The sequence below is a fragment of the Odocoileus virginianus genome, chromosome 16, assembly GCF_023699985.2.
Source record: "Odocoileus virginianus isolate 20LAN1187 ecotype Illinois chromosome 16, Ovbor_1.2, whole genome shotgun sequence".
Taxonomy (NCBI): Eukaryota; Metazoa; Chordata; class Mammalia; order Artiodactyla; family Cervidae; genus Odocoileus; species Odocoileus virginianus.
The window spans coordinates 7,485,614-7,506,573 of NC_069689.1; the positions used below are offsets into that span (position 1 = coordinate 7,485,614).

Sequence of the window (20,960 nt, forward strand, 5' to 3'; positions counted from 1 at the left end):
GGGGAGGCTCCTGCTCTCACTGGAGACCTGCTGTCTGCGGCGGACCTTTGACAGCAAGTGAGCCTGGGAGTAGCGGCCAGGAAAGGAAGCGGACCCCTGGCCGCCACGCCCCCGGCCTGAAGAGGTGCTCCAGTCCGCCTCTCGGCTTCTGTCTAGCTCTCCCTGCCCCGGGGAGGCCACTGGCCGCACACACCTGTGCTTCTGTTGGGCAGAGGCTATGCCGCTGTGCCCCCGAGGAGGCCCTGACCTCTAAGATCCTCCCGGGTCCTGGGACCCTGAGGCAAAGCGGGCGGTTCCCAAGGGCCGCTGAGGGTGCAGCAGGGCCCAAGGGCCTGTTCTGGGGGGCGCTGGGGTGCAGCCGGGCCTGGGCCGTGCTCGGGGAGGGGGTGGCCCTGAGGGAGAGTGGGGTCCCTGACGGGGACGGGGTCTGTTGTGGTCCTGCTTGGCCCTGATGCGCAGTAGGCACTTGATTAAACAGCTGCTGACGAAGCAGGCGGCCTCCTCCTGCCCATCCCGCAGCGGGGCTAACTCACCAGATGCCGCCCCAAGTCCTGGGGGGGCAGCCCTGACAGGGTAACCACTCCCCAGCTGGGCTGGCTCGGGGTTCCCAGCTGGCCACACTGAGTACTGTCCACCAGCGCTCTGCCTGCTGAGGCTCCCTCCCTGGGGAGGCCAGGGACCACGCTCGGGGTGCGTGGACACGCCGTGGCCCAGGCGGGAGTGGCAAGAGCCACGTCCAAGAGGTGCCCGTGCCCCTCGCGTGCCCGTCTCCACCTGCAGAAGCTCCTCGTGCGCCTTCAGGATGAGCTCTTGTTCATCTTAGCGCCTGTGTTCTCCTGTTCTGACCTCACGTGTTAACTCAGGCCAGGCATCCCTGGCTGAACAGAAAGCCTCACTGTTGATGTTGCCAGATTCTTCCCTTTTTTTTTTTTTTGCCTCATGTAGTGCTTTTGGACACATTTTTAATGCCCTTATCTGGCCAGGCTGCCAAGACACCCTCCTGCACACACTTCTACTAACTTTACGGCCTTGCAGAATTTCCCACTGGGGTTCCATTTAGAGCCAAGTCTGTCCCACCCTGGGGCAGTGGCCTGCGGGGCCACTTCCGCCAGGGCCAGGGGACAGCTACCCGCTTTCTTCCGAAAACTTGCTGTTCTCTGCCCCGGTAGCTGCGTCCTCCCCAACAGCTGTGGTTTTTTTTTTTTTCCTTTCCTGTGTAAAGGAGAAAGTCTCTTGCTACTTTCCAAACCTCTGGTCCTCCAAGTTTCAGTTTCCCTTTTCACCATCCCAAGAATAATTGTTACTGTCCAGAGGCTGGATGTGAGTTCAGTCTTTTTAAGAAAAACAAAAATCCTTTCTTCCTTCGGCAGCGCCAGGTCTGAATTCTGCACTCAAGTCGGGATTTCTGTTCTTTGTTGAGGCATGCGGGATCTTTAATTGCAGCATGTGGGATCAGTTCCCCGACCAGGGATCAAACCCTGGCCCCCTGCATTGGGAGCACAGAGTCTTAGCCACTGGACCACCAGGGGAGTCTCGAGCACAGTCTTTAGAGAATGGTTTGCACTGGTGGGGCATATGCACAAGGGACGGGTGGACTCAGGGACCAAAGAGAATGGGGTGCAAACCCGCGGCCCCCAGGGCTTGTGGACTAGAGGGACAGACAGACAGAGGGGGCGGGCTTGTCACAGAGCAGGATTCGGTGGGCCGGTGACCCTGTCCCGTGTCCGGAACCCTCTGGTGCCCCCAACAGACACTGGTGATCCTGGTTCCCAAAATACCGCCAGACAAAGCATGCTTGACGCTTTCTTCTGACGAGTGGATGGGTCGTTCTGGAAATTCTGGAGAGAACAGTAATGTCGTTTGCCATCTTTAGCTTCCCTGGGAGGAGCAATATTCTGTTGGTGGAGACGGGGTCTAGCAAGGTCTGTTAAGCTGGTGGGCCCAAGCCACTGGAGCCAGACGACATGTAGGCCAGAGCCACGGGGACTGAAGGTTTGGGTTCTCCACTTGGACCCTGCTTCGCAGGCTCTGGGCAGTGGGTCTCCTGGGGGGAGGAAGCCTCCTTAGGAGGAGCTGCCCCATGGGCCCCGCTCCCCTCCATCTCCCCTCCTCGTCTGTCCCCCAAGCCCTCTCTCCTAGCTTCTGCTCTCCAAGCTCCTCCCTCCTCTCCCCAGATCAACCCCACTCTGGACCCTCTTCTCATCTGGGGGCAGCTTCGTCCCTGGGCCTGGCCAGCACACATCCCGCCCACCTGTCTGGGACCTGCCTTCGCCAAGTGGGAGAGAAGCTGGTGACCACGTGTGCCTGGGCCAGCGCCTCCCCCATACCCTGACGCTCTTGTTTAGGAACAGCACCCAGAGCCAGCGGGCGCCGTGAAATCAAAGACCACATTTCCCAGCCATCCCCCCAGCCAGGCACGGCCACAGCAGTGCATTCCTGAGGAGATGGGACCAGAAGCACTGTTTGGGGATTCTGGTGCATCTCCTCAAAGAGCAGGGCCCCCTCTCCCCTCCACTTCCTCCCTTCCTGACACCTGGAATTCAGATGTGGAGGCTGGAGCTCAAGTAGCCAGTTCTGACCAAGAGACAAGGCACCTGGTTTCCCAAGGCTGTGGGAGCGGCTGGGCCAGCCGAGGCGGGGAGAGAGAGAATTCAGCATGCTCAGCATGGCTGTCTGGGGTTTCTGAGGTGATGCGCAGCCTGTTCTGGGCTGATCTAGAGCACCCTTTAACTCTGTTGAAACCACGACCCATGGTTCACATTCAGAATGCACCCCAGTCAGAGGAAGATGGGCCGGTTATGAGTTTCAGAATCACCGAGCTCTTGGGATGACAACTTCTGTAAAGCCCCTTTTCATTCACGGCTTCTTCTCTCCCGAGGAAGCTCTCCCCAAAACCACCCTGAAAGCCCCTTCTCTGGAGGGCGCTGGGGAACTCCTGCGCCCTTGTGAAAGCACCAAGTCCCGAGGAAACCCTGGAGCCCCCCGCTTCCCCTCCCCAGCCCCTGATTCAGTGACAGCATCACTGAGGCTCAAGAGTGGGGGGGGGGCAGAACCCTGCTCCACTGGAGGGGGGCAGGGGCCAGGGAGGCCTGGCAGACTTTCTGGAAGAAGAAAAAACGGTCATCTCCCCAGTGGATCAGGGGTGGCACATTCAGACGGACACACACGAGGAAGTAGGGCCTGCTCCTGGCAGGAGGGGTTTGGAGATGGAGGGGCAAAACGTAGCATAATAGCAAAGCTGAAGAGACGGAGCACGGGACCACCCCCACAGAGGCGGGGCAGAGGGCTCAGCAGGCCGGGGGCAACTTGAGGGTCCTCAAGGGCAACAGCCGAAGTCGACGGAGGAAACACACCGTGATGTGAAAACCCCAAGTCCCGCACACTCGTGTTCACAGCGGTGTTACCCAAGGCTGCCCGAGGCGGGAAGCAACCCGCGTGTCCACGGATGGGCGATGGATAAGCAGACGTGGTCCAGCCACACAATGGCACAGGACTCAGCCACGCGGGGACTGAGTCACATCTGACACCTGCTCCAGCGTGGGCTGGCCTTGAGGACCTCATGCAGAGTGAAACAGGCCCGTCACAAAGGATGCTCCTGGGAGAGTCTACTCGTCCGGAGCCGTCAGACCCACAGAGACAGAGGTAGGATGGCAGGGGAGGGCGGGGGAGGGCAGGGCAGCCGGGGCTTAGTGGGGGCAGAGTTTCTGTTTGGGGAGAGGAGCGTCCTGGAGATAAATGACGTGGGTAATGGTCACACAGCAACCTGAGGGCGCTGGTCACCGCGCTGTTCTCTTGAAAGTGGTTATAATGGTAGATCTTGTTAACTACAACTGCCGCAGTAAAAATCTCTGAGTCCTTAGTGATACTCAGGGAGCGACAGTGAGAAAGAGTCTGACATCTTAGCTACAGCAGGAGGTGACTTACTGCCCTTTGGCTGGGGGAGCAGGGAGGGCGCAGCTCCCTAACCCCCCGCCGCCAGGCCTGCTGGTGCCATCACAGATGGAGACACCACGTGATGGGAAAGTCACCACTCGGCAGACCCAGTGCGGAGGCCGCCCTGGGGTTGGGAGTGGGGAGTTCAGCTGCGGGAGGGACGGCCGGGGTGGGGGACGAGCCGCCAGGCGTGCCTTCATGACGGGGGTCCCAGTGCCAGAAATGCTAACTGAACCTGCCGGAGCTTCAGACCCACTTCCCAGACACGGGAAACCCGCAGTTAGATGACACGGGGAATACCCAGTCAAGCACATCTAGAATGTGTGACATTTCAGGGGACAGCGGGCCAGGTCACCTCAGAAAGTGAATGTCGGGGAGTGCTGCTTCCGAGTGGGGCCGCCAAGACGCCCGACATCACCAGGCACGCCTGCCGGCTGCGCTGTACCCGCTGTGAGCCACCGGGGCACCGCCGAGGGGCTGTCGGGCCCGAGGAGGGCGGGCAGGGGCGTGCGGAGGCTCTGGAGGGGAACACGGCACTGAGTCAGGGACCCGATTCTGCTCACAGACACGAGGCTCGTCTGGAAGTCTTGGCACTGGTGTGGGTGGTGGTCACTCGGGCCGTCAGGACTCCCCTCCTTTCCCTGTGAAACTTTCAGAGGTGGTGAGGGGAGTGGAGACCCGTGGCCCGGAGAAGCACGCTCTCCAGCAGGTGTCCGGACGGCGCCCCGAGGGGGCCGCCATCACCTGCCCCACTGTCTTCTCAGGTTTGAATCTGTGACTACACGACCCGCTTCAGACAGCGACTAACGTTCCCCTGCGATGAGGAGGTGACGTGATGCTGCAGACGGGATCAGGGGTGCCTGCCTGGTGGAAGGGGGGGCCCTGGGAGCTAGCGGCCTCTACTTGAGCAGCCCCCGGGCATGTTGAGAAAAGGGGCGCAGCGTCCCCCTTTATCCTGTCTGCAAGACACTCAGCCTTCAGGAAACGCACCAGGGCCCTGGCTCCCCGAAACCCCATTGCCCACACCTGCCTCGCTGGCTGGGAGTTGCGCCGGGAAGCAGTTGGGGTGGGCGCTGCTGCTGCCCGGCTCGCGGCCCCCAGCTCCTAGGGGCTGGCTCCCTTCCCAGGCCCCCCTGAGGAACCCAAGGGAGGGCTCGGCTGCCCTCCTTGACCCCATGGCCATGGCCTGGGGGGCCGGCAGCCCGAGCCTGTCTGCTGGGGGCGGGGCAGCCGGGAACGCGTGGTACCTCTGGGGGCCGCAGAAGCGTCAGTCCCGGGAGGGCCCAGGCCGCCCCATGATGACAGCTATACCCCAGCATCTCCGAGGGCCCTAGCCTGTGACCCTGAAGCGGGCTCCACTCCTGCTGAGGCCCTAGGTCCTCAGACGCTGAGGAGGCCCCCCGGACCGCCGAGCCTCGGCTCCACTGTAGACCGCTCGCCTGAGCCTGCAGCCTTGGGTGGTGGGTAGCACCCTTGGCAGTGGCCTGTGGTTGACACCGTCGCCCCTGGGCAGGTGTTGGGGGGCTGAGGCGAGTCCCATGCCCAGATTCCCAGGTGCCCCACACCCGGCTCCCCAGATGCTCTGGGACCCCCCTGAGAGACCACTCCGAGTGGGGAGGTTGCTGAGAGGGAGGCAGCATCCAACTGCAAGGCAACATCCCGAGGAAAAGTGCCAAGTGGGCGCCTGCCCTCCTGGGGCTCCCCAGCCCCGGGTGCGCTGAGCAGGGGTCTTGGTTCCACCTGCCGCCTTGCTGCTGGGCACAGGTGGCCCACAGAGGTTAAGAGGCCCAGCCCTGAGCTGGGCTGGAGAGCTGGGACCGCAGTGGGGGGTTCCCAGTGCCTCACCTCAGGGCCCAGAACCAGCCCAGGGTGACCAAGTGAGGTGGCGGGTCCTCCGCAACCCACCGTCTTCCGAGGACACTGGTGTGTGCGTTAGGCTGGGGTCCTGCAAGCCCTGCCTTCCCGAGTGGACCCTGGGTTCCTGGGGGATACCATGGACCCCTCAAGAGAAACCCACCCGCGGACGCCCCCCGGCCTGGCTGGGATTGGCTCCAGGGGGTCCAGGGGCTCGGGGACAGTGCTCAGGCCCAGCACAGGGCACGCTGGCCTTTCCTGCAGGGTCCTCCCCAGGAGGGGCCGGGGAGGGGGCTTTGGTGAGACAGCTGGGCGCTGGGGCCAGGCACTGTCCTGGGCCCATGGGGGTGGTGCCGGGAGGCAGCCCGGCTCCCAGCACCCCATGAGCATCCCGGGGGGCAAGGCCTTCTGGTGACAGCCCTGCTCTGTGCCCAGCGGCCCAGGAGGGACCCTCAGGCCTGAGCCCAGGAGCTCCTGGGGGTCCCCGCCCTGGGCGTCCAGCCTTGCTGTCGGGGTTCAGTAGGTCCCTACAGCTCGCGCCAGCTGGCCCCACATCGGGCCCAGCCGCCTGGGAAGTCCTGAGTGGAAGCAGCTCTGGGTGTTGCCAGAAGCTTGAGCAGAAGCGGCCTGGATCTGTTTTCAGGAAAGTGACGAGGCTGTCCTCTCAGCACCAGTGAGAAGACGCCTCAGCTGGTCGGCCCACCCCCAGTTTTGCTCTGTTTGTGGTTTTGGGGAGTTCTAGAGATACTCCTGCTACTTCCTGAAAGCTCTCAGTCGCGCCTGCCAAGACAGCCTGGGGTGAGTCCTGGGCTCCCGCGGGAGCGTCGGGGTCAGGGGCTGAAAGCAGAAGGGGCTCCTCGGCATGAAGGTGCGGGCTCGGTCAAGGGTCTTCACAGCGTCCTTCTCCAAGAGAGACCCCGGGCACCAGGGGGCCTGGGTGGGGGGGAGCCTGGGAGTTCCAGGGCCGGCAGCGGGAAGCAGGTGCAGGGGCCTGGCTCCGTCTTGGGGAAGCTCCCTGCCTGGGGCCTGGGCCGTCAGAGGCCCCAGAGGACACGTGCTTGCCACTGGCTCTGGGGGCACTGGCGGGGTGAGAATAAAGCTGGGGGGGCTGGGGGCATGTGGGTGTGAGGAGGGACCCCAAGACAGGGGCCTTGCTGGCCGGGCGGCAGGCTGAAGGATGGGGCGTCCAGTGCCGGGCACAATGCAGGGTCCCGGGGCGTCTGCCAGGAACGGAGGGCCAGGGCTCTGACCGCTGAGGACCGGGTGCTTCTTGCCATCCCTGCCTGGGCGATGACAGGGTGATGTTTTAGGGGACACTCCAGGCAGCGTTGGGGGACAAAGATGCCTCCAGGCACCATGGAACAAGGCGGGGCTGTCCAACCTCACTAGCCGCCAGGGAGACGCAGGTGCGTTTTCAGAGCATGCTATGCAAGCCTTCCTAAAGGGGAGTGGTGATGATGGATGCCCGGGGCTGAAGAACCTGGGCCGCGTGAGAGCAGTGAGCTAGCCGAGCTCGGGGCCCAGGTCGGGAGGTCCCGCCCCAAAGTGTGAACTGCGGGCAGACAGAAATGAAGTCAGCGCGCTGACGTGAGGAGGCGGGGGTAGGAGGTGGAAATGACCCGAAAGTTCCAGCTGAGGCAAATCGGGCAAAGGCGCTGCCTGGCAGCCACGGGACAGGCCGTCAGCAGCCGCGACCAGGTCCCACGACGTGAGATGGGAACCGGGAGGCAAGGCCCGTGGGCGGGCTGGTCCTCAGCGCTGTGGCGGTGCCTGTTGAGAGAGCTCGAGTGAAACCTTTCATCATTGTTCTAAATGAAGGGAGGGATCCGTAGCACCCACGGGCCGTGGCGTGTCCGGGGACAGCTCTGCGGGCCAGGCCACTCCCGGTCATGTCTCTCCCTCCCGGGGGGTCCAGGGGCCCTTCCAGGACGTGCCGCCTCCAGCGTGGTACCCAGGGCCAGCAGGGACAGGGCCGGCGTCCACGGCTGCTGGAACCCAAGAGCAGGAGCCTCAGGCTGACCCAGACCACCCACCCCACGGCCTGTGGCTACTGTGGCCCCCACCCCGCCCAAGAGCACAGACCCGGGACCGCAAGCTCACCAGGCCCAGGCCCGCATTGCGGAAAGGGGGGCTTGTCTTCCTGAGGCCTCCTGCGGGGCCTGTCACTCTGCCTCCCCTGCAGCCGGGACCACCCCTGTGGGTCTCCCAAGGTGGACGGGACACTGGTGAGGGCAGGGAAGAGCAGGCAGCTGGGCCTGGGCGGGAGGGATGTGTCCCTCTAAGCACCCGACTCTGGGAGAACAAGGGGGTACCTAAGCCCCCTGATTCCCGCCTGCAAGAGCCCCAGCCATGGGTGGGGAGGGGCCAGGGCCCTCTGGGTGGGCAGGGTGCGGATGCTGGGGGGGGGGGGACAGCCCACCGCCCCCCTGGGCGGGCTGGGCGGTGTCCTGGCTGACACGCTGAGGTGGGGCGGACCCACGGCCCTCTCCCGGGTCGCTCAGCTCACGGGGTGGGGCAGACACAGAGGACAGAGGACATGAGAGGAAGCAGGAGGAGGCCAGGCCACGGGGTCCAGAGACCCCAGGAGAAGCCGGGGCGGAGACCTGAAGCCAAGTGGGCATCGGGGGGGAAGGGCCCGGACGAGCCCAGGGAGGGGCCAAGCTGTGCGGGGCAGACGGCCCGGAGGTGGGTGCAGAGGAGGAACCCACCGGGCCTGGGCAGGGCCGGACTGCACCGTGGGGGTAGCGCCGTCCCAGCCCCTGGCTGCCCTGGCCTGGGCCTTGTGCCGCGTTCCTGACCCCTGCCCCGCTCCTCCCAACGCAGCCCCCTACCCCCCACCAGTCCAGGCAGACACCCCAGACCCAGAGTCAGAGCTCTGTCTACACAGGAGGGCGGGGCGGGGGCGCCAGGCAGGGCCCAGGACGCCCCCGCAACCCCCGCCGGCCCGGCCAGCCTGCGCTCTCTGCACAGACCTCTGCCTGCAGGCCTCGCCCCTGCTGGGGGACGCACACCGACAGTTGGGCCACTTCCTCTGGCTTTTGCAGAAGTGACTTCTAGAGACAGCGGTCCCCCTCTGCTCCCAGCTGCTAAGGCAGGAGCTGGCGGGGCAGCCCCCGGGGAGGGACCACCCACCCAGGTTTCCCAAATCTCAGTCCTGACAGAGGGGTTGGCCCCTCGCCCAGGGCGAGGCTGGGGGTCTCCTCCTGGGCTCACATGGTTCAGGGGCGTCCCAAAGGCTCCCAGGTGGGTTGGCACCCCCCCACAACTGCAGCTCACGTGGGCCACCCTCACAGTGGAGACCAGCCTTCCCGGAGCCCCCTTTGTTGGGCTCAGCCCCCTTCGTTGACTGAGGGCGGTGGTGAGTGAGGGGATGGACGGGGAGACCTAGGGACCCCCCAGACCCACACCCACCACTTGGTCAGGATATCAGTTTCAGAATGTTAACGGCGTATCTCGACTCTTTCTTGCATCTCCCCTTTGTCTGTATTTTCGAGGTCTTGCTTATAAACTCTTTCTAAACTGATGAACTTTCTGCCGGTTCAGGTAAACAGCTTGGTTTCCTGTTATTTCTGGCTAGCTCGTCTGCTGGCATCACAGACAACCCCACCCGGAGCGGGGCGGGGAAGGGGGTGCCTTCAGCCGCCGGCTCCCCGGGGGGGGGGGGGGGGCTGGGTTCCAGGCCGGCAGGGAAGACCCTCCCTCTGACCCGCTCTGGCTGCTAGGACGGGGCCTGTGCTAGGGGCATCTCTGGTTCAGGAAGGAGGCAGGGGTGGGGGCCAGGATGCCGTCCCGTCGGCCAGCATCCCGGAGCCTGCCTGCCCCTGCCCTGGGCTGGGGTCCCAGTCCCTTTCACGGGGGTGCGGTCCATGCACATTGAATCTCAGGTAGCTATTTCATCAGGAAAGCTCCTGGAAATGATTTCACCTGGTCGAAAGTTAAGCACATGGAAGACTTTTGAGGTGCGTTTCCAGGTTGCGCTAGAAAGCCTCTGTGCCCATTTATGTCCCCGTCCCCAGCATGGAGGAGCTCACTTCTGCACTTGCTCGCCAACACTAAGAGTTGAAGTTCTTTATCTGCGCCAATCTCATGGGCAAGAAAAAGATTGGTGTTTGGTTGTTTTACATTCACCTTTTTTTGACTATATCTGTGGAGCTGAGTGTTTTTCCAGCTGAGATGTTTTCACTCCTGTGAATGATCAGCTTTGACACTTACTTTTGTTGGTTTGTGGGAGTTCTTTCTATATTTAGACTTTGCTGTCGTATCCCACAGGATAAATACAAGACTGTGTGTTTTGTTGCTCAGTCGTGTCCGACTCATCGCAACCCCATGGACTTTGCCCAGGCTCCTCTGTCCACGGGATTCTCTAGGCAAGAATACTGGAGTGGGTTGCCATTTCCTTCTCCAGGGGATCTTGCCCATCCAGGGATTGAACCCAGGTCTCCTGCATTGCAGGCGGATGCTTTACCATCTGAGCTACTAGGGAAGGCCAAAATACAAGACTTGGCCTGTAACAAGTGCTTAGTAACGATTTGTCAAACGGCTTCATTTGTGATTTAATCTGATTTCCCTAAAGCAATTTCCGCCCACTCTTGCTCCAGGTCACTTTAAACTCTGGGAGTGAACGTCTCAACAGCACCATCTCTGCTGTGTGACCGGCACAGCCGCCCGGCCCTGAGCCCGGAGCCTGCGAACATGCCAGGTGAGAGCCCCACTCAGGCCTCCTTTGACTTGGAACCTTTAGGAGGGAGCCCGTGGGAATTTTTCTACAATTGTGCTTGGTTTCATAACAGCGATAATTGCTTCAAACGTTAGCATGCAAAAGCAGACTTCTTAAAATAAAAACAAACCCGCAGACAGCAAAGCCAGAGGCTCCCCATCAGGACACGGGACAGCGCCCGCTTCTTCCTTCTCTAAACGTGCTAGAGAACAGCCAGGGGCGGGGCTGCGGGAAGCCGGGCTCCGGGCCCCTCCCTGTGAGGGGTCTGGGCCCCCAGAGCCCGCCCCTCTGTCCCCTGGGGCTCGCCTGCCCCCAGCCCAGAAGGCTCCTTTCCCAGGAGGTCGGGTCCTCCCAGTGCCTGCGGGGCAGGGGGCGCTCTCACCTCTGTGCCCAGGTCTGGTCGCCAGATGGCTGGGGGCGGGGACGGGGCGCGGGCAGGTGAAGACGGCCCCAGCAGGTGGAGTGTGACTGAACTACGCCGAGTCCAGAGGGCACCCTTGAGGGCGGGCGGTTGGTGGGGGAGCCGGGAGCAGGAAGGGGCCCATGGGCCTCACCTGAGCCTCCACCTGGGCTTCGGGACCCCCCACGCCCTGCCCCCCAAGGGGTGGCAAGACAGGGTCGGCACTGGGACAGACCCAGGGCTGTGCTGTGGTCCAGGCGGTGGGCTGCCAGCTCGTGGAGGACTTGTCCAACCAGAGGGGACCATCGGTCCAGGCCGGGCCAGCTTGGGCCAAGACAGGTGTCACCTACCTCCCACCCGAGAAGTGCCCTCCTGCTGGCTGCTCCCCACGCACCCCCAGCCCCTGTGCTGGCCCGGCTCTCATGCGGGGAAGTGACACCTAGGTCTGGGGACTTTCCCGCACCCTCTGTCTGCACATGGAATGAAACCCACATCCCAGGGACTTAGGGCGAGGGGTGGGGCCCCAGAGATGGGACCACCTCACACCCATCCGGATGGCCACCGTCAAAACAGAAAGACCAAGCGCGGCTGAGGATGCAGAGATGGAAAATGGAGTGGCTGCCATGGAAACCATCTGGAGGGTCCTCAGAAAGCTACCAGGGGGCTCATCACACGAGCCGGCAGCCCCACTTCTGAGTATGCGCACAAAGGAAGTGAACACAGGTGTGGAGAAGTCATCTGCACACCTGCGGTCACAGCAGCCAGGGTAGGGGAGCGCCCGTGTCCCTGGCCGGAGGAGTGGAGACGCGCCTGTGGTCCAGCCACACATCGGACTCTGAGATGCCCTGAGGAGGAAGGGCGCTCTGACCCGCGGCCCTGAGGATGTGGCGTGCAGTCACGGAAGGACACATTCTCTCTGCGATCTCACTTGCTGTTTGTCTCTGACTGCTGGGTCAGCCGCGCTGGGCTCCTCTAGTTGCTGAGCAGAGGCTCCAGAGTGGGGCTCAGTAGTCGTGGCCCCCTCAGCCGCACGTGCAATCTTCCCAGACCCGGGACTGAGCCCGTGTCCCCTGCACTGGCTGGCGGATTCTCAACCCCTGGACCGCTGGGGACGTCCAAGGTCACATTCTTTACCATGCACTCCCAGGAGGGACTGGGGGTTAAATGAGGACAGCTTCAGTTTTGCAAGATGAGAAAGTTCCGGCGATGGGCGTGGTGAAGGCCGTACAGCAGTGTGACTGCGCTTCATGTCGCAGAAATGGACACGTGGAGTGTGTGAGATCATCACTTTTATCCTATGTATATTTTACTAGAATTTTAAAAAGCGGGGGAAACAGGTGAGGGCACAGTTGGACTTTGGGGTCACACTGTGGGGCCGTCGCCTCCGCCGGCCCGGGACCAGCCATCCGACACGTCTTGATGGGCCTTCGGCCGAGGACCCGTACTGCCCTCTACCCACCTTCACCGTGTGCCCCTGCTCCGCTGCTCAGTCGTGTCCGACTCTCTGCGACCCCATGAACTGCAGCCCACCAGGCTCCTCTGTCCATGGGGTTCTCTGGAATACTGGAGTGAGCTGCCATTTCCTCCTCCAGGGGATCTTCCCGACCCAGGGATTGAACCTGTGTCTCCTGCATTGCAGGCGGGTTCTTTACCACTGAGCCACAGGGGAAGCATAGCTCTCCTCCCGCCTTCACAGCCGGCCACGGATTTCTGCATAAGGTCGCCCTGTGGTGGGGGGAGCCTGAGACCCCACGGCTGTGCCAGCTTTGGGATGCACTGAAGTTTCCTTGGCCATGGGAAAGGCCTGTGGAAAGGCCCAGGGGTCTTCACCCTCGACTCTAAGTAACCAGAGTCTTCACGCCTCAGGGGTCACCAGGCTACAGAAGCGAGAGCCACGTTCTGTAGCATCACTAGGGCTGCCCCTGCCCCGTGCGGCGCACTGTCCAGTCCCTGGGCTGGATGCTGGGGCCACCCTTGCCAGAGGCCACTGCGCCCAGAGAGGCCTGCCTACACCTGGGCACTGCTTGCGGCTCCCACTGACCTCAAGGGGCTGCTCTGTCCGCTGTCCGCTCTTGGAGAAGCAGGCCTCTGCACGGACAGTGCCTCCGGAGGCCGGGCTCAGGTTCTTCCCACTCCCAACAGGGAGCCCAAAGCCCGGGGGCGTCTGCTCCCTGCGCCCGCCCGCCAGCCTTGGCACGGTCCCAGCGCGAGCCTGGCAGAGCCCAGGGGATGCCTCTAAAGGACGGCACGAAAGTGCGGCTGAGCCGACGGGGTGGAGGAGAGCAGGGGCGGGTGTGGGTGCTGGGGGTCCTGGCGTCTCTGGGTCCCTGCATGCGCTCTGGGCCGGGGCGTCACGTGACGATGGGCAGTGGCTACTGCCCCGTGTGCCTGCATCAAGGGAGGACGTGGCCAGGCCCAAGCTGTCAGGGCAGGTTTTATATTCAGCGGCTGATTCTGCCCGTCTGTCTCCCGAGGGGATGTGGATGTGCCCGTGGAGGGTGGGTGTGGGTTTTGAGTCAGGACACCTGCCCGGGGACTCCAAAGGTCAGCGCTACCCCCGGGGAGGACGCCCCTCCCGACTCGGGAAATGCCCCCGGGTGATGCCCCACTAGATGTAAGCTCACAACTGCCACGAGAGAGGAAAGAAAGCCGGCCTGTGAGAGGGTCTGCGGGCCCTGCGTTGTGGGAGCGGGTCCTCCCTGCAAGACACCGCGTGCTCCGAGGGTCGCTCCAGGTGGTCTGATTCACGTGGTCCCCAGCCACGCCCGCCCTCACACTTGTCTCTGCCCCTCAGGAAACGCCACGCTGGAGACCGGCCCTGCGCTGGGGGCCCTGTCGACGGGCGTGTCTTCCCACACGTGCAACGTGCCCTTCAACGACAGCAGGGTGTTCCTGGTGACCGTGTACAGCGGCGTGTGTGCGCTGGGCCTGCCGGCCAACTGCCTGACAGCGTGGCTCACGCTGCTGCAGGCACGCCAGGGCCACGTGCTGGCCGTCTACCTCTTCTGCCTGGCGCTCTGCGAGCTGCTCTACATCAGCACCCTGCCGCTCTGGGTCGTCTACGTCCAGCACGGGCACCGCTGGCCGCTCAGCCCCTGGGCCTGCAAGGTGACCGCCTACGTCTTCTTCTGCAACCTCTACGTCAGCATCCTCTTCCTATGCTGCATTTCCTGCGACCGCTTCCTGGCGGTGGTGTACGCGCTGGAGACGCGGGGCCGCCGCCACCAGAAGACCGCCATCCTCATCTCCGCGACAGTCTTCCTTCTCGTCGGGCTCGTCCACTCCCCGGTGTTCAAGATGGAGCACGATGAAACTTGCTTCGAGACGCTGCCGATGGACCACAAGGTGGCCGGGTACTACTACGCGCGCTTCATGGTGGGCTTTGCTGTCCCGCTGTCCATCATTGCCGTCACCAACCAGCGCATCTTCAGGACCATCCAGCGGAGCACCAGCCTGAGCGCTTCCCAGAAGGCCAAGGTGAGGCTCCTGGCCATCGCGGTCGTGGCCATCTTCCTGGTCTGCTTCGCCCCCTACCACCTGGTGCTCCTGATCAAAGCCATCGCCTTTTCCTACCACAGAGGGGCCGAAGAACCTGTGTGCAACTTTGAAATCCGCCTGTACACGGCCTCCGTGGTGTTCCTGAGCCTGGCCACCGTGAACAGTGTGGCTGACCCCATTATCTACGTGCTGGCCGCAGAAGTGACCCGCCAGGAAGTGTGCAGAATCCACAAGGGGTGGAAAAAGTGGTCCACGAAGATGGACGACACCAAGCTTGCGTGCTCGAAGGACTCGGAGGAGGCACGGTCGCCCATGTCCCCCACCAACAGCTACGCCTTCCCCGGGCCCGTCCACCCACCAGGGCCATCACTGGGCACCCCAGAGGGGCTGGCCGAGGGGTCCTGCTGAGCCCAGCGCAGGGGGCCAGGGCTGGCCGCCGGTGCTGCCTGTAGACCGCTAGCCAATGTCCATGGTGCTGCTGGGGAGTCCCCTCCAAATGGCTCACCCCTGATTTCTCGTCCCTGGAGTCTCTGCCGCCGGGGGTCCCGGCTGAGCAGAAGCCCCACGGAAGGCGGCAGCTCATTCAGGGTAAGGGCGAGTCTGCTGGCCGCAGGGAAGAGCACGTGGCGGGCCGGAGCGCTTGCTCTGGCTGGCGCTCTCTGCTATTAGCGCACAGCAGGGCAGCTGGCGCAGGCCGTGCGCCCGCCTGGTGCTGCTGGCAGCTGCACAGGCCGTGTGCGGAAGCCGCCTGTCGGCCGCCGCGTGACAACTTTATTTCCCGAGCTTTTCTGCAAGTGTCGCTTGGATGCGAGTACGTGGCTGGGCATTTCTGCTTCTGCCCCGGGTCGTCCATGCAAACTGTGCCCCTGGTCACAGGCTCTTGGCTGGGGCAGCTCAGCACCGTGGCCCTGAGGGGAGCCTCAAGGTGGGGTGCAGTCCACGTGGCCTCCGGAGGAAGCCCCGTGTGTGCGTGGCAGGCACACCTGTGGGCTGGGAGGGCCGGGGGGCACCCCAGGCAGGGGGACACGCCCAAGGGCTCCGAGGATCCGGCACATTGTCAGCACGGAGGCTTCCTGGCTCCCGTCGGGGCGGAGCTGCCGAGGGCCAGGCCAGGCACAGCGCTACCTCCGAGTCCCATCTGTAGCAGGGCCCGTGACCCTGGCCTCAGCGGGTCAGCAGCGGGGCTGACTGCACGTAGCCCCAAGGCGGCGTCAGGGTCAACTTCCACTCCCGCTTCTCTAAGGCTGCGTCGATGGATGAGCTTTACTGTGAAAGACCCTGAGAAGACATGTGATTTCACGTCTGGGAATAAAAACGCAAGAGTACACATCAGTGCCAACTTCCTCACGTGCAGAAATGTCATTTTACTTCTCAGGCTCGGGGGGGCCGGGCTGGGGGAGGGGAGTGAGCCCGGCTCTCCAGGTGATGGGCGGGTTCTAGAGTAGTGTTCTAGAGTGTTCACAGGGTGTTCCCTCGAGGATGACATGGGAGTTCCTGGGGCTGCTGCAACTAGTCACCACAGGATCTCAGCCTTTGGGCTGGAGGTCTGGATTGAGGCGTTGGGGGGCCCTGGGGGCCTGGGCTCCAGGCCTCACCCTCAGCCTCTGGAGCTCATGCATCCTTGGCTTCTGGGTGTAGCCGAATCACCCCAGACTGTCCCCCTGTCTCTCTTCTGTGTCTTTGCACCTGGGACTCCCCTGGATAACCCAGGGTGAGCTCATTGCTACACCCTTAGACAGAGCCTCTTTCCCAGTAAGGTCCTGCCCGCAGATTCCAGGGCGCAGGACAAGACATATCCTTCTGGGGTCAACAAGCCCGCCCCCACAGATGGCAACAGGGAGCAAGAGGCGTGCTGCGCAGCTCCGGGGGAGGCTCAGTTCAGTTCAGCCGCTCAGTTGCGTCTGACTCTTTGCGACCCCACGGGCTTTGGCACGCCAGGCCTCCCTGTGCCGAAGGACGAGTGGCCCCCAGACTCGGCGCTCGCCCCGCACCTGCTCCGCACCTGCCACCGTCTGCGTGGTGGCGCCCGTCATCGTGAGAGCACCCACGGCTGTGCGCTGGCTGCCCAGTCGCTGCAAACATCTGCTTTTTTTGATGGTAGCTTATCTTTTTCTTTAACACCTTTTCTCGGCAGCCTCGTGCCACTTCCTTGGCAGTTTTGGGGAAAGTTCCTGGTGTCTGAAACCCCAGGTCCTCCCAGGACTGTCTGCACCCTAGCCTCTTGGTGTCACTTCCCCTGGGGTTTCACCACGGGGCTTCCCTGGTGGCTCAGATAGTATAAAGAATCTGCCTACGATACAGGAGACCTGGGGTCCAATCCCTGGGTTGGGAAGATACCTGGGGCAGGAAATGGCAGCTCACTCCAGTGTTCCTGCCTGGAAAATTCCAAGGACAGAGGAGCCTGGAGTGCTACAGTCCACAGGGTGACAGAGTCAGACAGGACTGAGCGACTAACACTTTCATTTTTCGACATTTTATGCCTCAATTTCAGTCACAGACATAAAGCTCGTGCTCCCACTGAGGGGGCGCCCCTCTGAACAGCAGGACCTTGTGAGCAGCGTCTCCAGCTCCCCGCTGTAGATGTCCTGGGACGGCCGAAACAAATGACCACAAACTGGGATGACATGTCTTAAAACAACAGGAACTGACCCTCTCACAGCTCCTAGGCCCCAAGTCCAAAATCAAGGTGTCAGAAGCCTCCAAGAGAGGGTCCTTCCTGCTCCACCAGCATCCGGTGGCTCCAGGGGTCCCTGGGCTTGTGGTTACATCACCTCAATCTCTGCGGCTTCTGTTTTTGTGGACCCTCTTTTGTGTCCCCCTGGGGCGCCCCTTCTGTCTCAAGGCCACGTGCCGGGCCCCAGAGTCCGTCTAGAGCCCTGGTGCTGCCCTCCTGGGTCCGCAGTCTCCCTGGCCCAGTTTGGCCCCGTACCAGGGCACGACTTTCTGTCCTTTCTTCCTGCGGAGCCAGAGCCCGCCTCGCTGGCACCAGGGTGACCAGGCTGCCCAGGAGCGGAGGCATCAGATGGAGGTGGGGTGTATACTGTGCCCCTCCGGGTCAGCAGGCTCCATCCTTGGCCCGAGGGGGGCTTCACCGGCCCTCAGCCTGGAGTGCAGGGATGGGTGTACAAGCCTCAGGGGTGGGCCTGGCCTGTCCTCTCCATCCCTCCTCCGCCCCTCTGTCCTCTCACAAGACTGGCTCAGAGCACCGCCTGGTTTGAGCGTGTGTGTCTGTGTGTGTGTGGGCGCGTGTGCAGGTCACGTGACCTTGGACTCACACCCCCCCCCCAGCTCCTAGCCAAGGGGCTTTCCAGTGAATTCACGACCACATCACACCCAGGCTGGGAATCTCCTGCTCCTCCGTCTTCTGCTGACGTCACACCACCAATAAACAGCCCTTCTTCTCCAGTAGGATCCATCTGCACCGACCGGTCCACCAGCTCACCAGAGGCGGGGGGTGTGGGAACGGAGCCCCTGGCTCAGTGAGGGGCCGCCAGGAGTTTGCCAGGAGGGGTGACCTGGGGGGCCTCCACCCGGGAGTCTCAGAGGTGCCTTCAGGGATGGGGCAGGGCTGCGTAAGGGGAGAAGGCGGCTGCGTGGAGGGCCATCGCCACCGGGGAGGGCAGGCTCCCCGAGGAGGGCCGCGGGTCCCAGTCCAGGTTCTCAGCCCTCAGTGGAGGGGCCAAGTGGGGAGCTGATGTGGAAGACATCTGGGGATAAAAGCCTGTGGAGAATCGAGGCAGGGGGGGGAGGGGGTGGGGGGAGGACTCAGGGCCAGATCCCATACCGGGCTCCCGCCCCGGGAAAGCAAGGCTGACGGGACGGGCGGGGTGGGCCTCAGGGCCGAGAGGCTCAGGAAGGGCCTCTGCACCCCTGCGACCCTCCGCAGCCCCCTCGTGGGCTGCCGCAGTCGTGGGCAGGGGGCCCGGTGTGTCGAGGGGGCAGCCGCTGGGCCGCGGCCGGCAGCCTCGCAGCTGGATGTCTTAGCGAGGCCTCATCCCGTCCACGCGCGCCGCCCCCCTCGGGGTCTTCCCCTGGGATTTGGGACTGGCCGCAAGACCTGCCCGCAGCGCTACTGGGGTTGTTCATCGACACTGGGAGTGTCCCCAGCGGAAGCTGCGCCTGACACAGAGACGGCGCTCAAAACGCAGAGCGTCGGTCCCGCTTCCTGCGGGCCTTTCCCCGGGCCCTGCGAGGACCCACCCTCCTCGACGGAGGCGCGTCTGTCCTGGCGGCGACCCCTAGAGGGCGCGCGCGGCTGAGCGCCCAGCGCGTCCGGCCCGCGGCCGCCAGGGGGCAGCACCACCCGAAAAGGCGCTGCGGGCGCGGCGGCCCCTCTCCCACCGGACGCTGACCGCGAGAGGTCTTGAGAGGGGAAACCGCGTCGCCGCGCTGGCAGGGCGTGCGGAGCCGGGTCTGAGAAGACAAGAAGCCGAGAGCGGCCCTGCGCCCGGTGACAAGCGCAGGTTGACGGGGACATCAGGCCGGCTCCCGTCCTCGTGCGAATCCGGAGAAACCGCGGGCGCAGGGGGCGGCGGGCCGGGCCGCTGGAGCCGGGGAGAGCCCACCCGAGCGGCGGGGAGGGCGCAGGGCCGGCGGAGGCCCTGTCCCCGGCCTGCCGGCGCCTCGGATTTGCACGGGACCCCGCAGCGCCACTCCGAGGGCCTGGCCAAGAGCACGGAGAGCTTCCGTGTGGACGGATGTTGGGGCAGCATCATTCCATAAGCAAAACGTGGTCTATGATGAGAGCGACTGCCACTCACTTCTGACACCTGCTACCGTGGGGATGAGCCTCACAACGTGCAAGTGAGAGGACTGCCGTTTGGTCCAGTGGCGAAGACTCCGAGCTCCCAATGCAGGGGGCCCAGGTTGGATCCTGGGTAGGGGAACTAGATGATGCTGTGATAGTGCTGCCCTCAATATGCCAGCAAATTTGGAAAACTCAGCAGTGGTCACAGGACTGGAAAAGACTTTTCATTCCAATCCCAAAGAAAGGCAATGCCAACGAGTCTTCAAACTATGGCACAATTGCACTCATTTCACATGCTAGCAAGGTTATGCTTAAAATCCTTCAACCTATGCTTCAACAGTGCGTAAACCTAAAACCTCTGGATGTACAAGCGGGAGTTAGAAAAGATAGAGGAACCAGAGATCAAATTGGCAACATCCTTTGGATCATAGAAAAAGCAAGGGAATTCCAGAAAAACATCTACTTCTGCTTAACTGACTAAACTATTGCCTTTGACTGTGTGGATCACAACAAACTGTGGAAAATTCTTCAACAGATGGAAGTACCAGACCACCTTACCTGCCTCCTGAGAAATCTGTGTGTAGGTCAAGAAGCAACAGTTAGAACCGGATATAGAACAACAGACTGGTTCCAAATTAGGAAAGGAGTGTGACAATGCTGTGATTGTCACCCTGCTTATTTAACTTATATGCAGAGGACATCAGGAGAAATGCCAGGCTGGATGAAGTTCAAGCTGGAATCAAAGTGCCGGGAGAAATATCAATAGCCTCAGATATGCAGGTGACACCACCCTTATGGCAGAAAGTGAAGAGGAACTAAAGAGCCTCTTGATGAAACTGAGAAAGGAGAGTGAAAAAGTCAGCTTAAAACTCAACATTCAGAAAACAAAGATCATGGCATCTGGGCCCATCACTCCATGGCAAGTAGATAGGGAAAAAATGGAAACAGTGACAGACTTTATTTTGGGGGGCTCCAAAATCACTGTGGATGGTGACTGCAACCATGAAATTAAAAGACGCTTGTTGCTTGGAAGAAACGCTGTGACAAACCTAGACAACATATTGAAAAGCAGAGACAACACTTTGCCGACTCAGGCCTATAGCGTCGGAACTACTGTTTTTCCAGTGCTCATGTACAGATGTGAAAGTTGGACCATAAAGAAGCGCCAAAGAATTGATGCTTTCAAACTGTGGTGCCGAGGAAGACTCTTGAGAGTCCATTGGACTGTAAGGAGATCAAACGAGTCAATCTTAAAGGAAATCAATTCTGAATATTCATTGGAAGGACTGATGAAGCTGAAGCTGAAGCTCAGACACTTTGGCCATCTGATGAGAAGAGCTGACTCACTGGAAAAGGCCCTGATGCTGGGAAAGATTGAGGGCAGGAGAAGAAGGGGGTGACAGAGGATGAGATGGTTGGCTGGCATCACTGGCTCGATGGACATGAGTTTGAGCAAGGTCTGGGAGATGGAGAAGGATAGGGAAGCTTGGCGTACTGCAGTCCATGGGGTCGCAAAGAGTCAGACATGACTGAGCAAATAAACAACAATGACAAAGGGGAACTAGATCCCGCACCCGCAACTACAGATCCTGTGTACCCAAAACAAAGACGGAAGATCTCACATGCCACAACTTAAATAAATAAAAATAAATTATTTTAAAAAATCATTCTAAGTGAGAGGCCAGACTCAAAAGGCCACAGAAAGCATTATGCCATTTCTAGGAGAAGTCCAGCAAAGGGCAATTCATAGGGGCAGAAGGGAGATGTGTGGTCCCCTGGGGCTGGGGGTAGGGCAATGAGGGATCACAGCT

The 20,960-nt window shown here is 61.9% G+C and overlaps 1 protein-coding gene across 3 annotated transcripts; it reads left to right on the plus strand.

Moving 5' to 3' along the window:
* The first annotated feature begins 388 nt into the window (after positions 1-388).
* Positions 389-15,745, plus strand: GPR132 (G protein-coupled receptor 132). 3 transcript variants are annotated; one of them, XM_070477707.1, is made up of 3 exons: positions 389-3,642; positions 10,386-10,486; positions 13,699-15,745. In XM_070477707.1, the coding sequence occupies exons 2-3, from the start codon at positions 10,480-10,482 to the stop codon at positions 14,808-14,810; spliced, it is 1,119 nt and encodes a 372-aa protein (XP_070333808.1). In that variant the 5' UTR covers positions 389-3,642; positions 10,386-10,479; the 3' UTR covers positions 14,811-15,745. The 3 variants fall into 3 exon arrangements, with proteins under 3 accessions (XP_070333808.1, XP_070333807.1, XP_070333806.1); XM_070477706.1 differs by lacking the exon at positions 389-3,642 and adding an exon at positions 6,417-6,585; XM_070477705.1 differs by lacking the exon at positions 389-3,642 and adding an exon at positions 6,570-6,655.
* Positions 15,746-20,960: the final 5,215 nt, after the last annotated feature.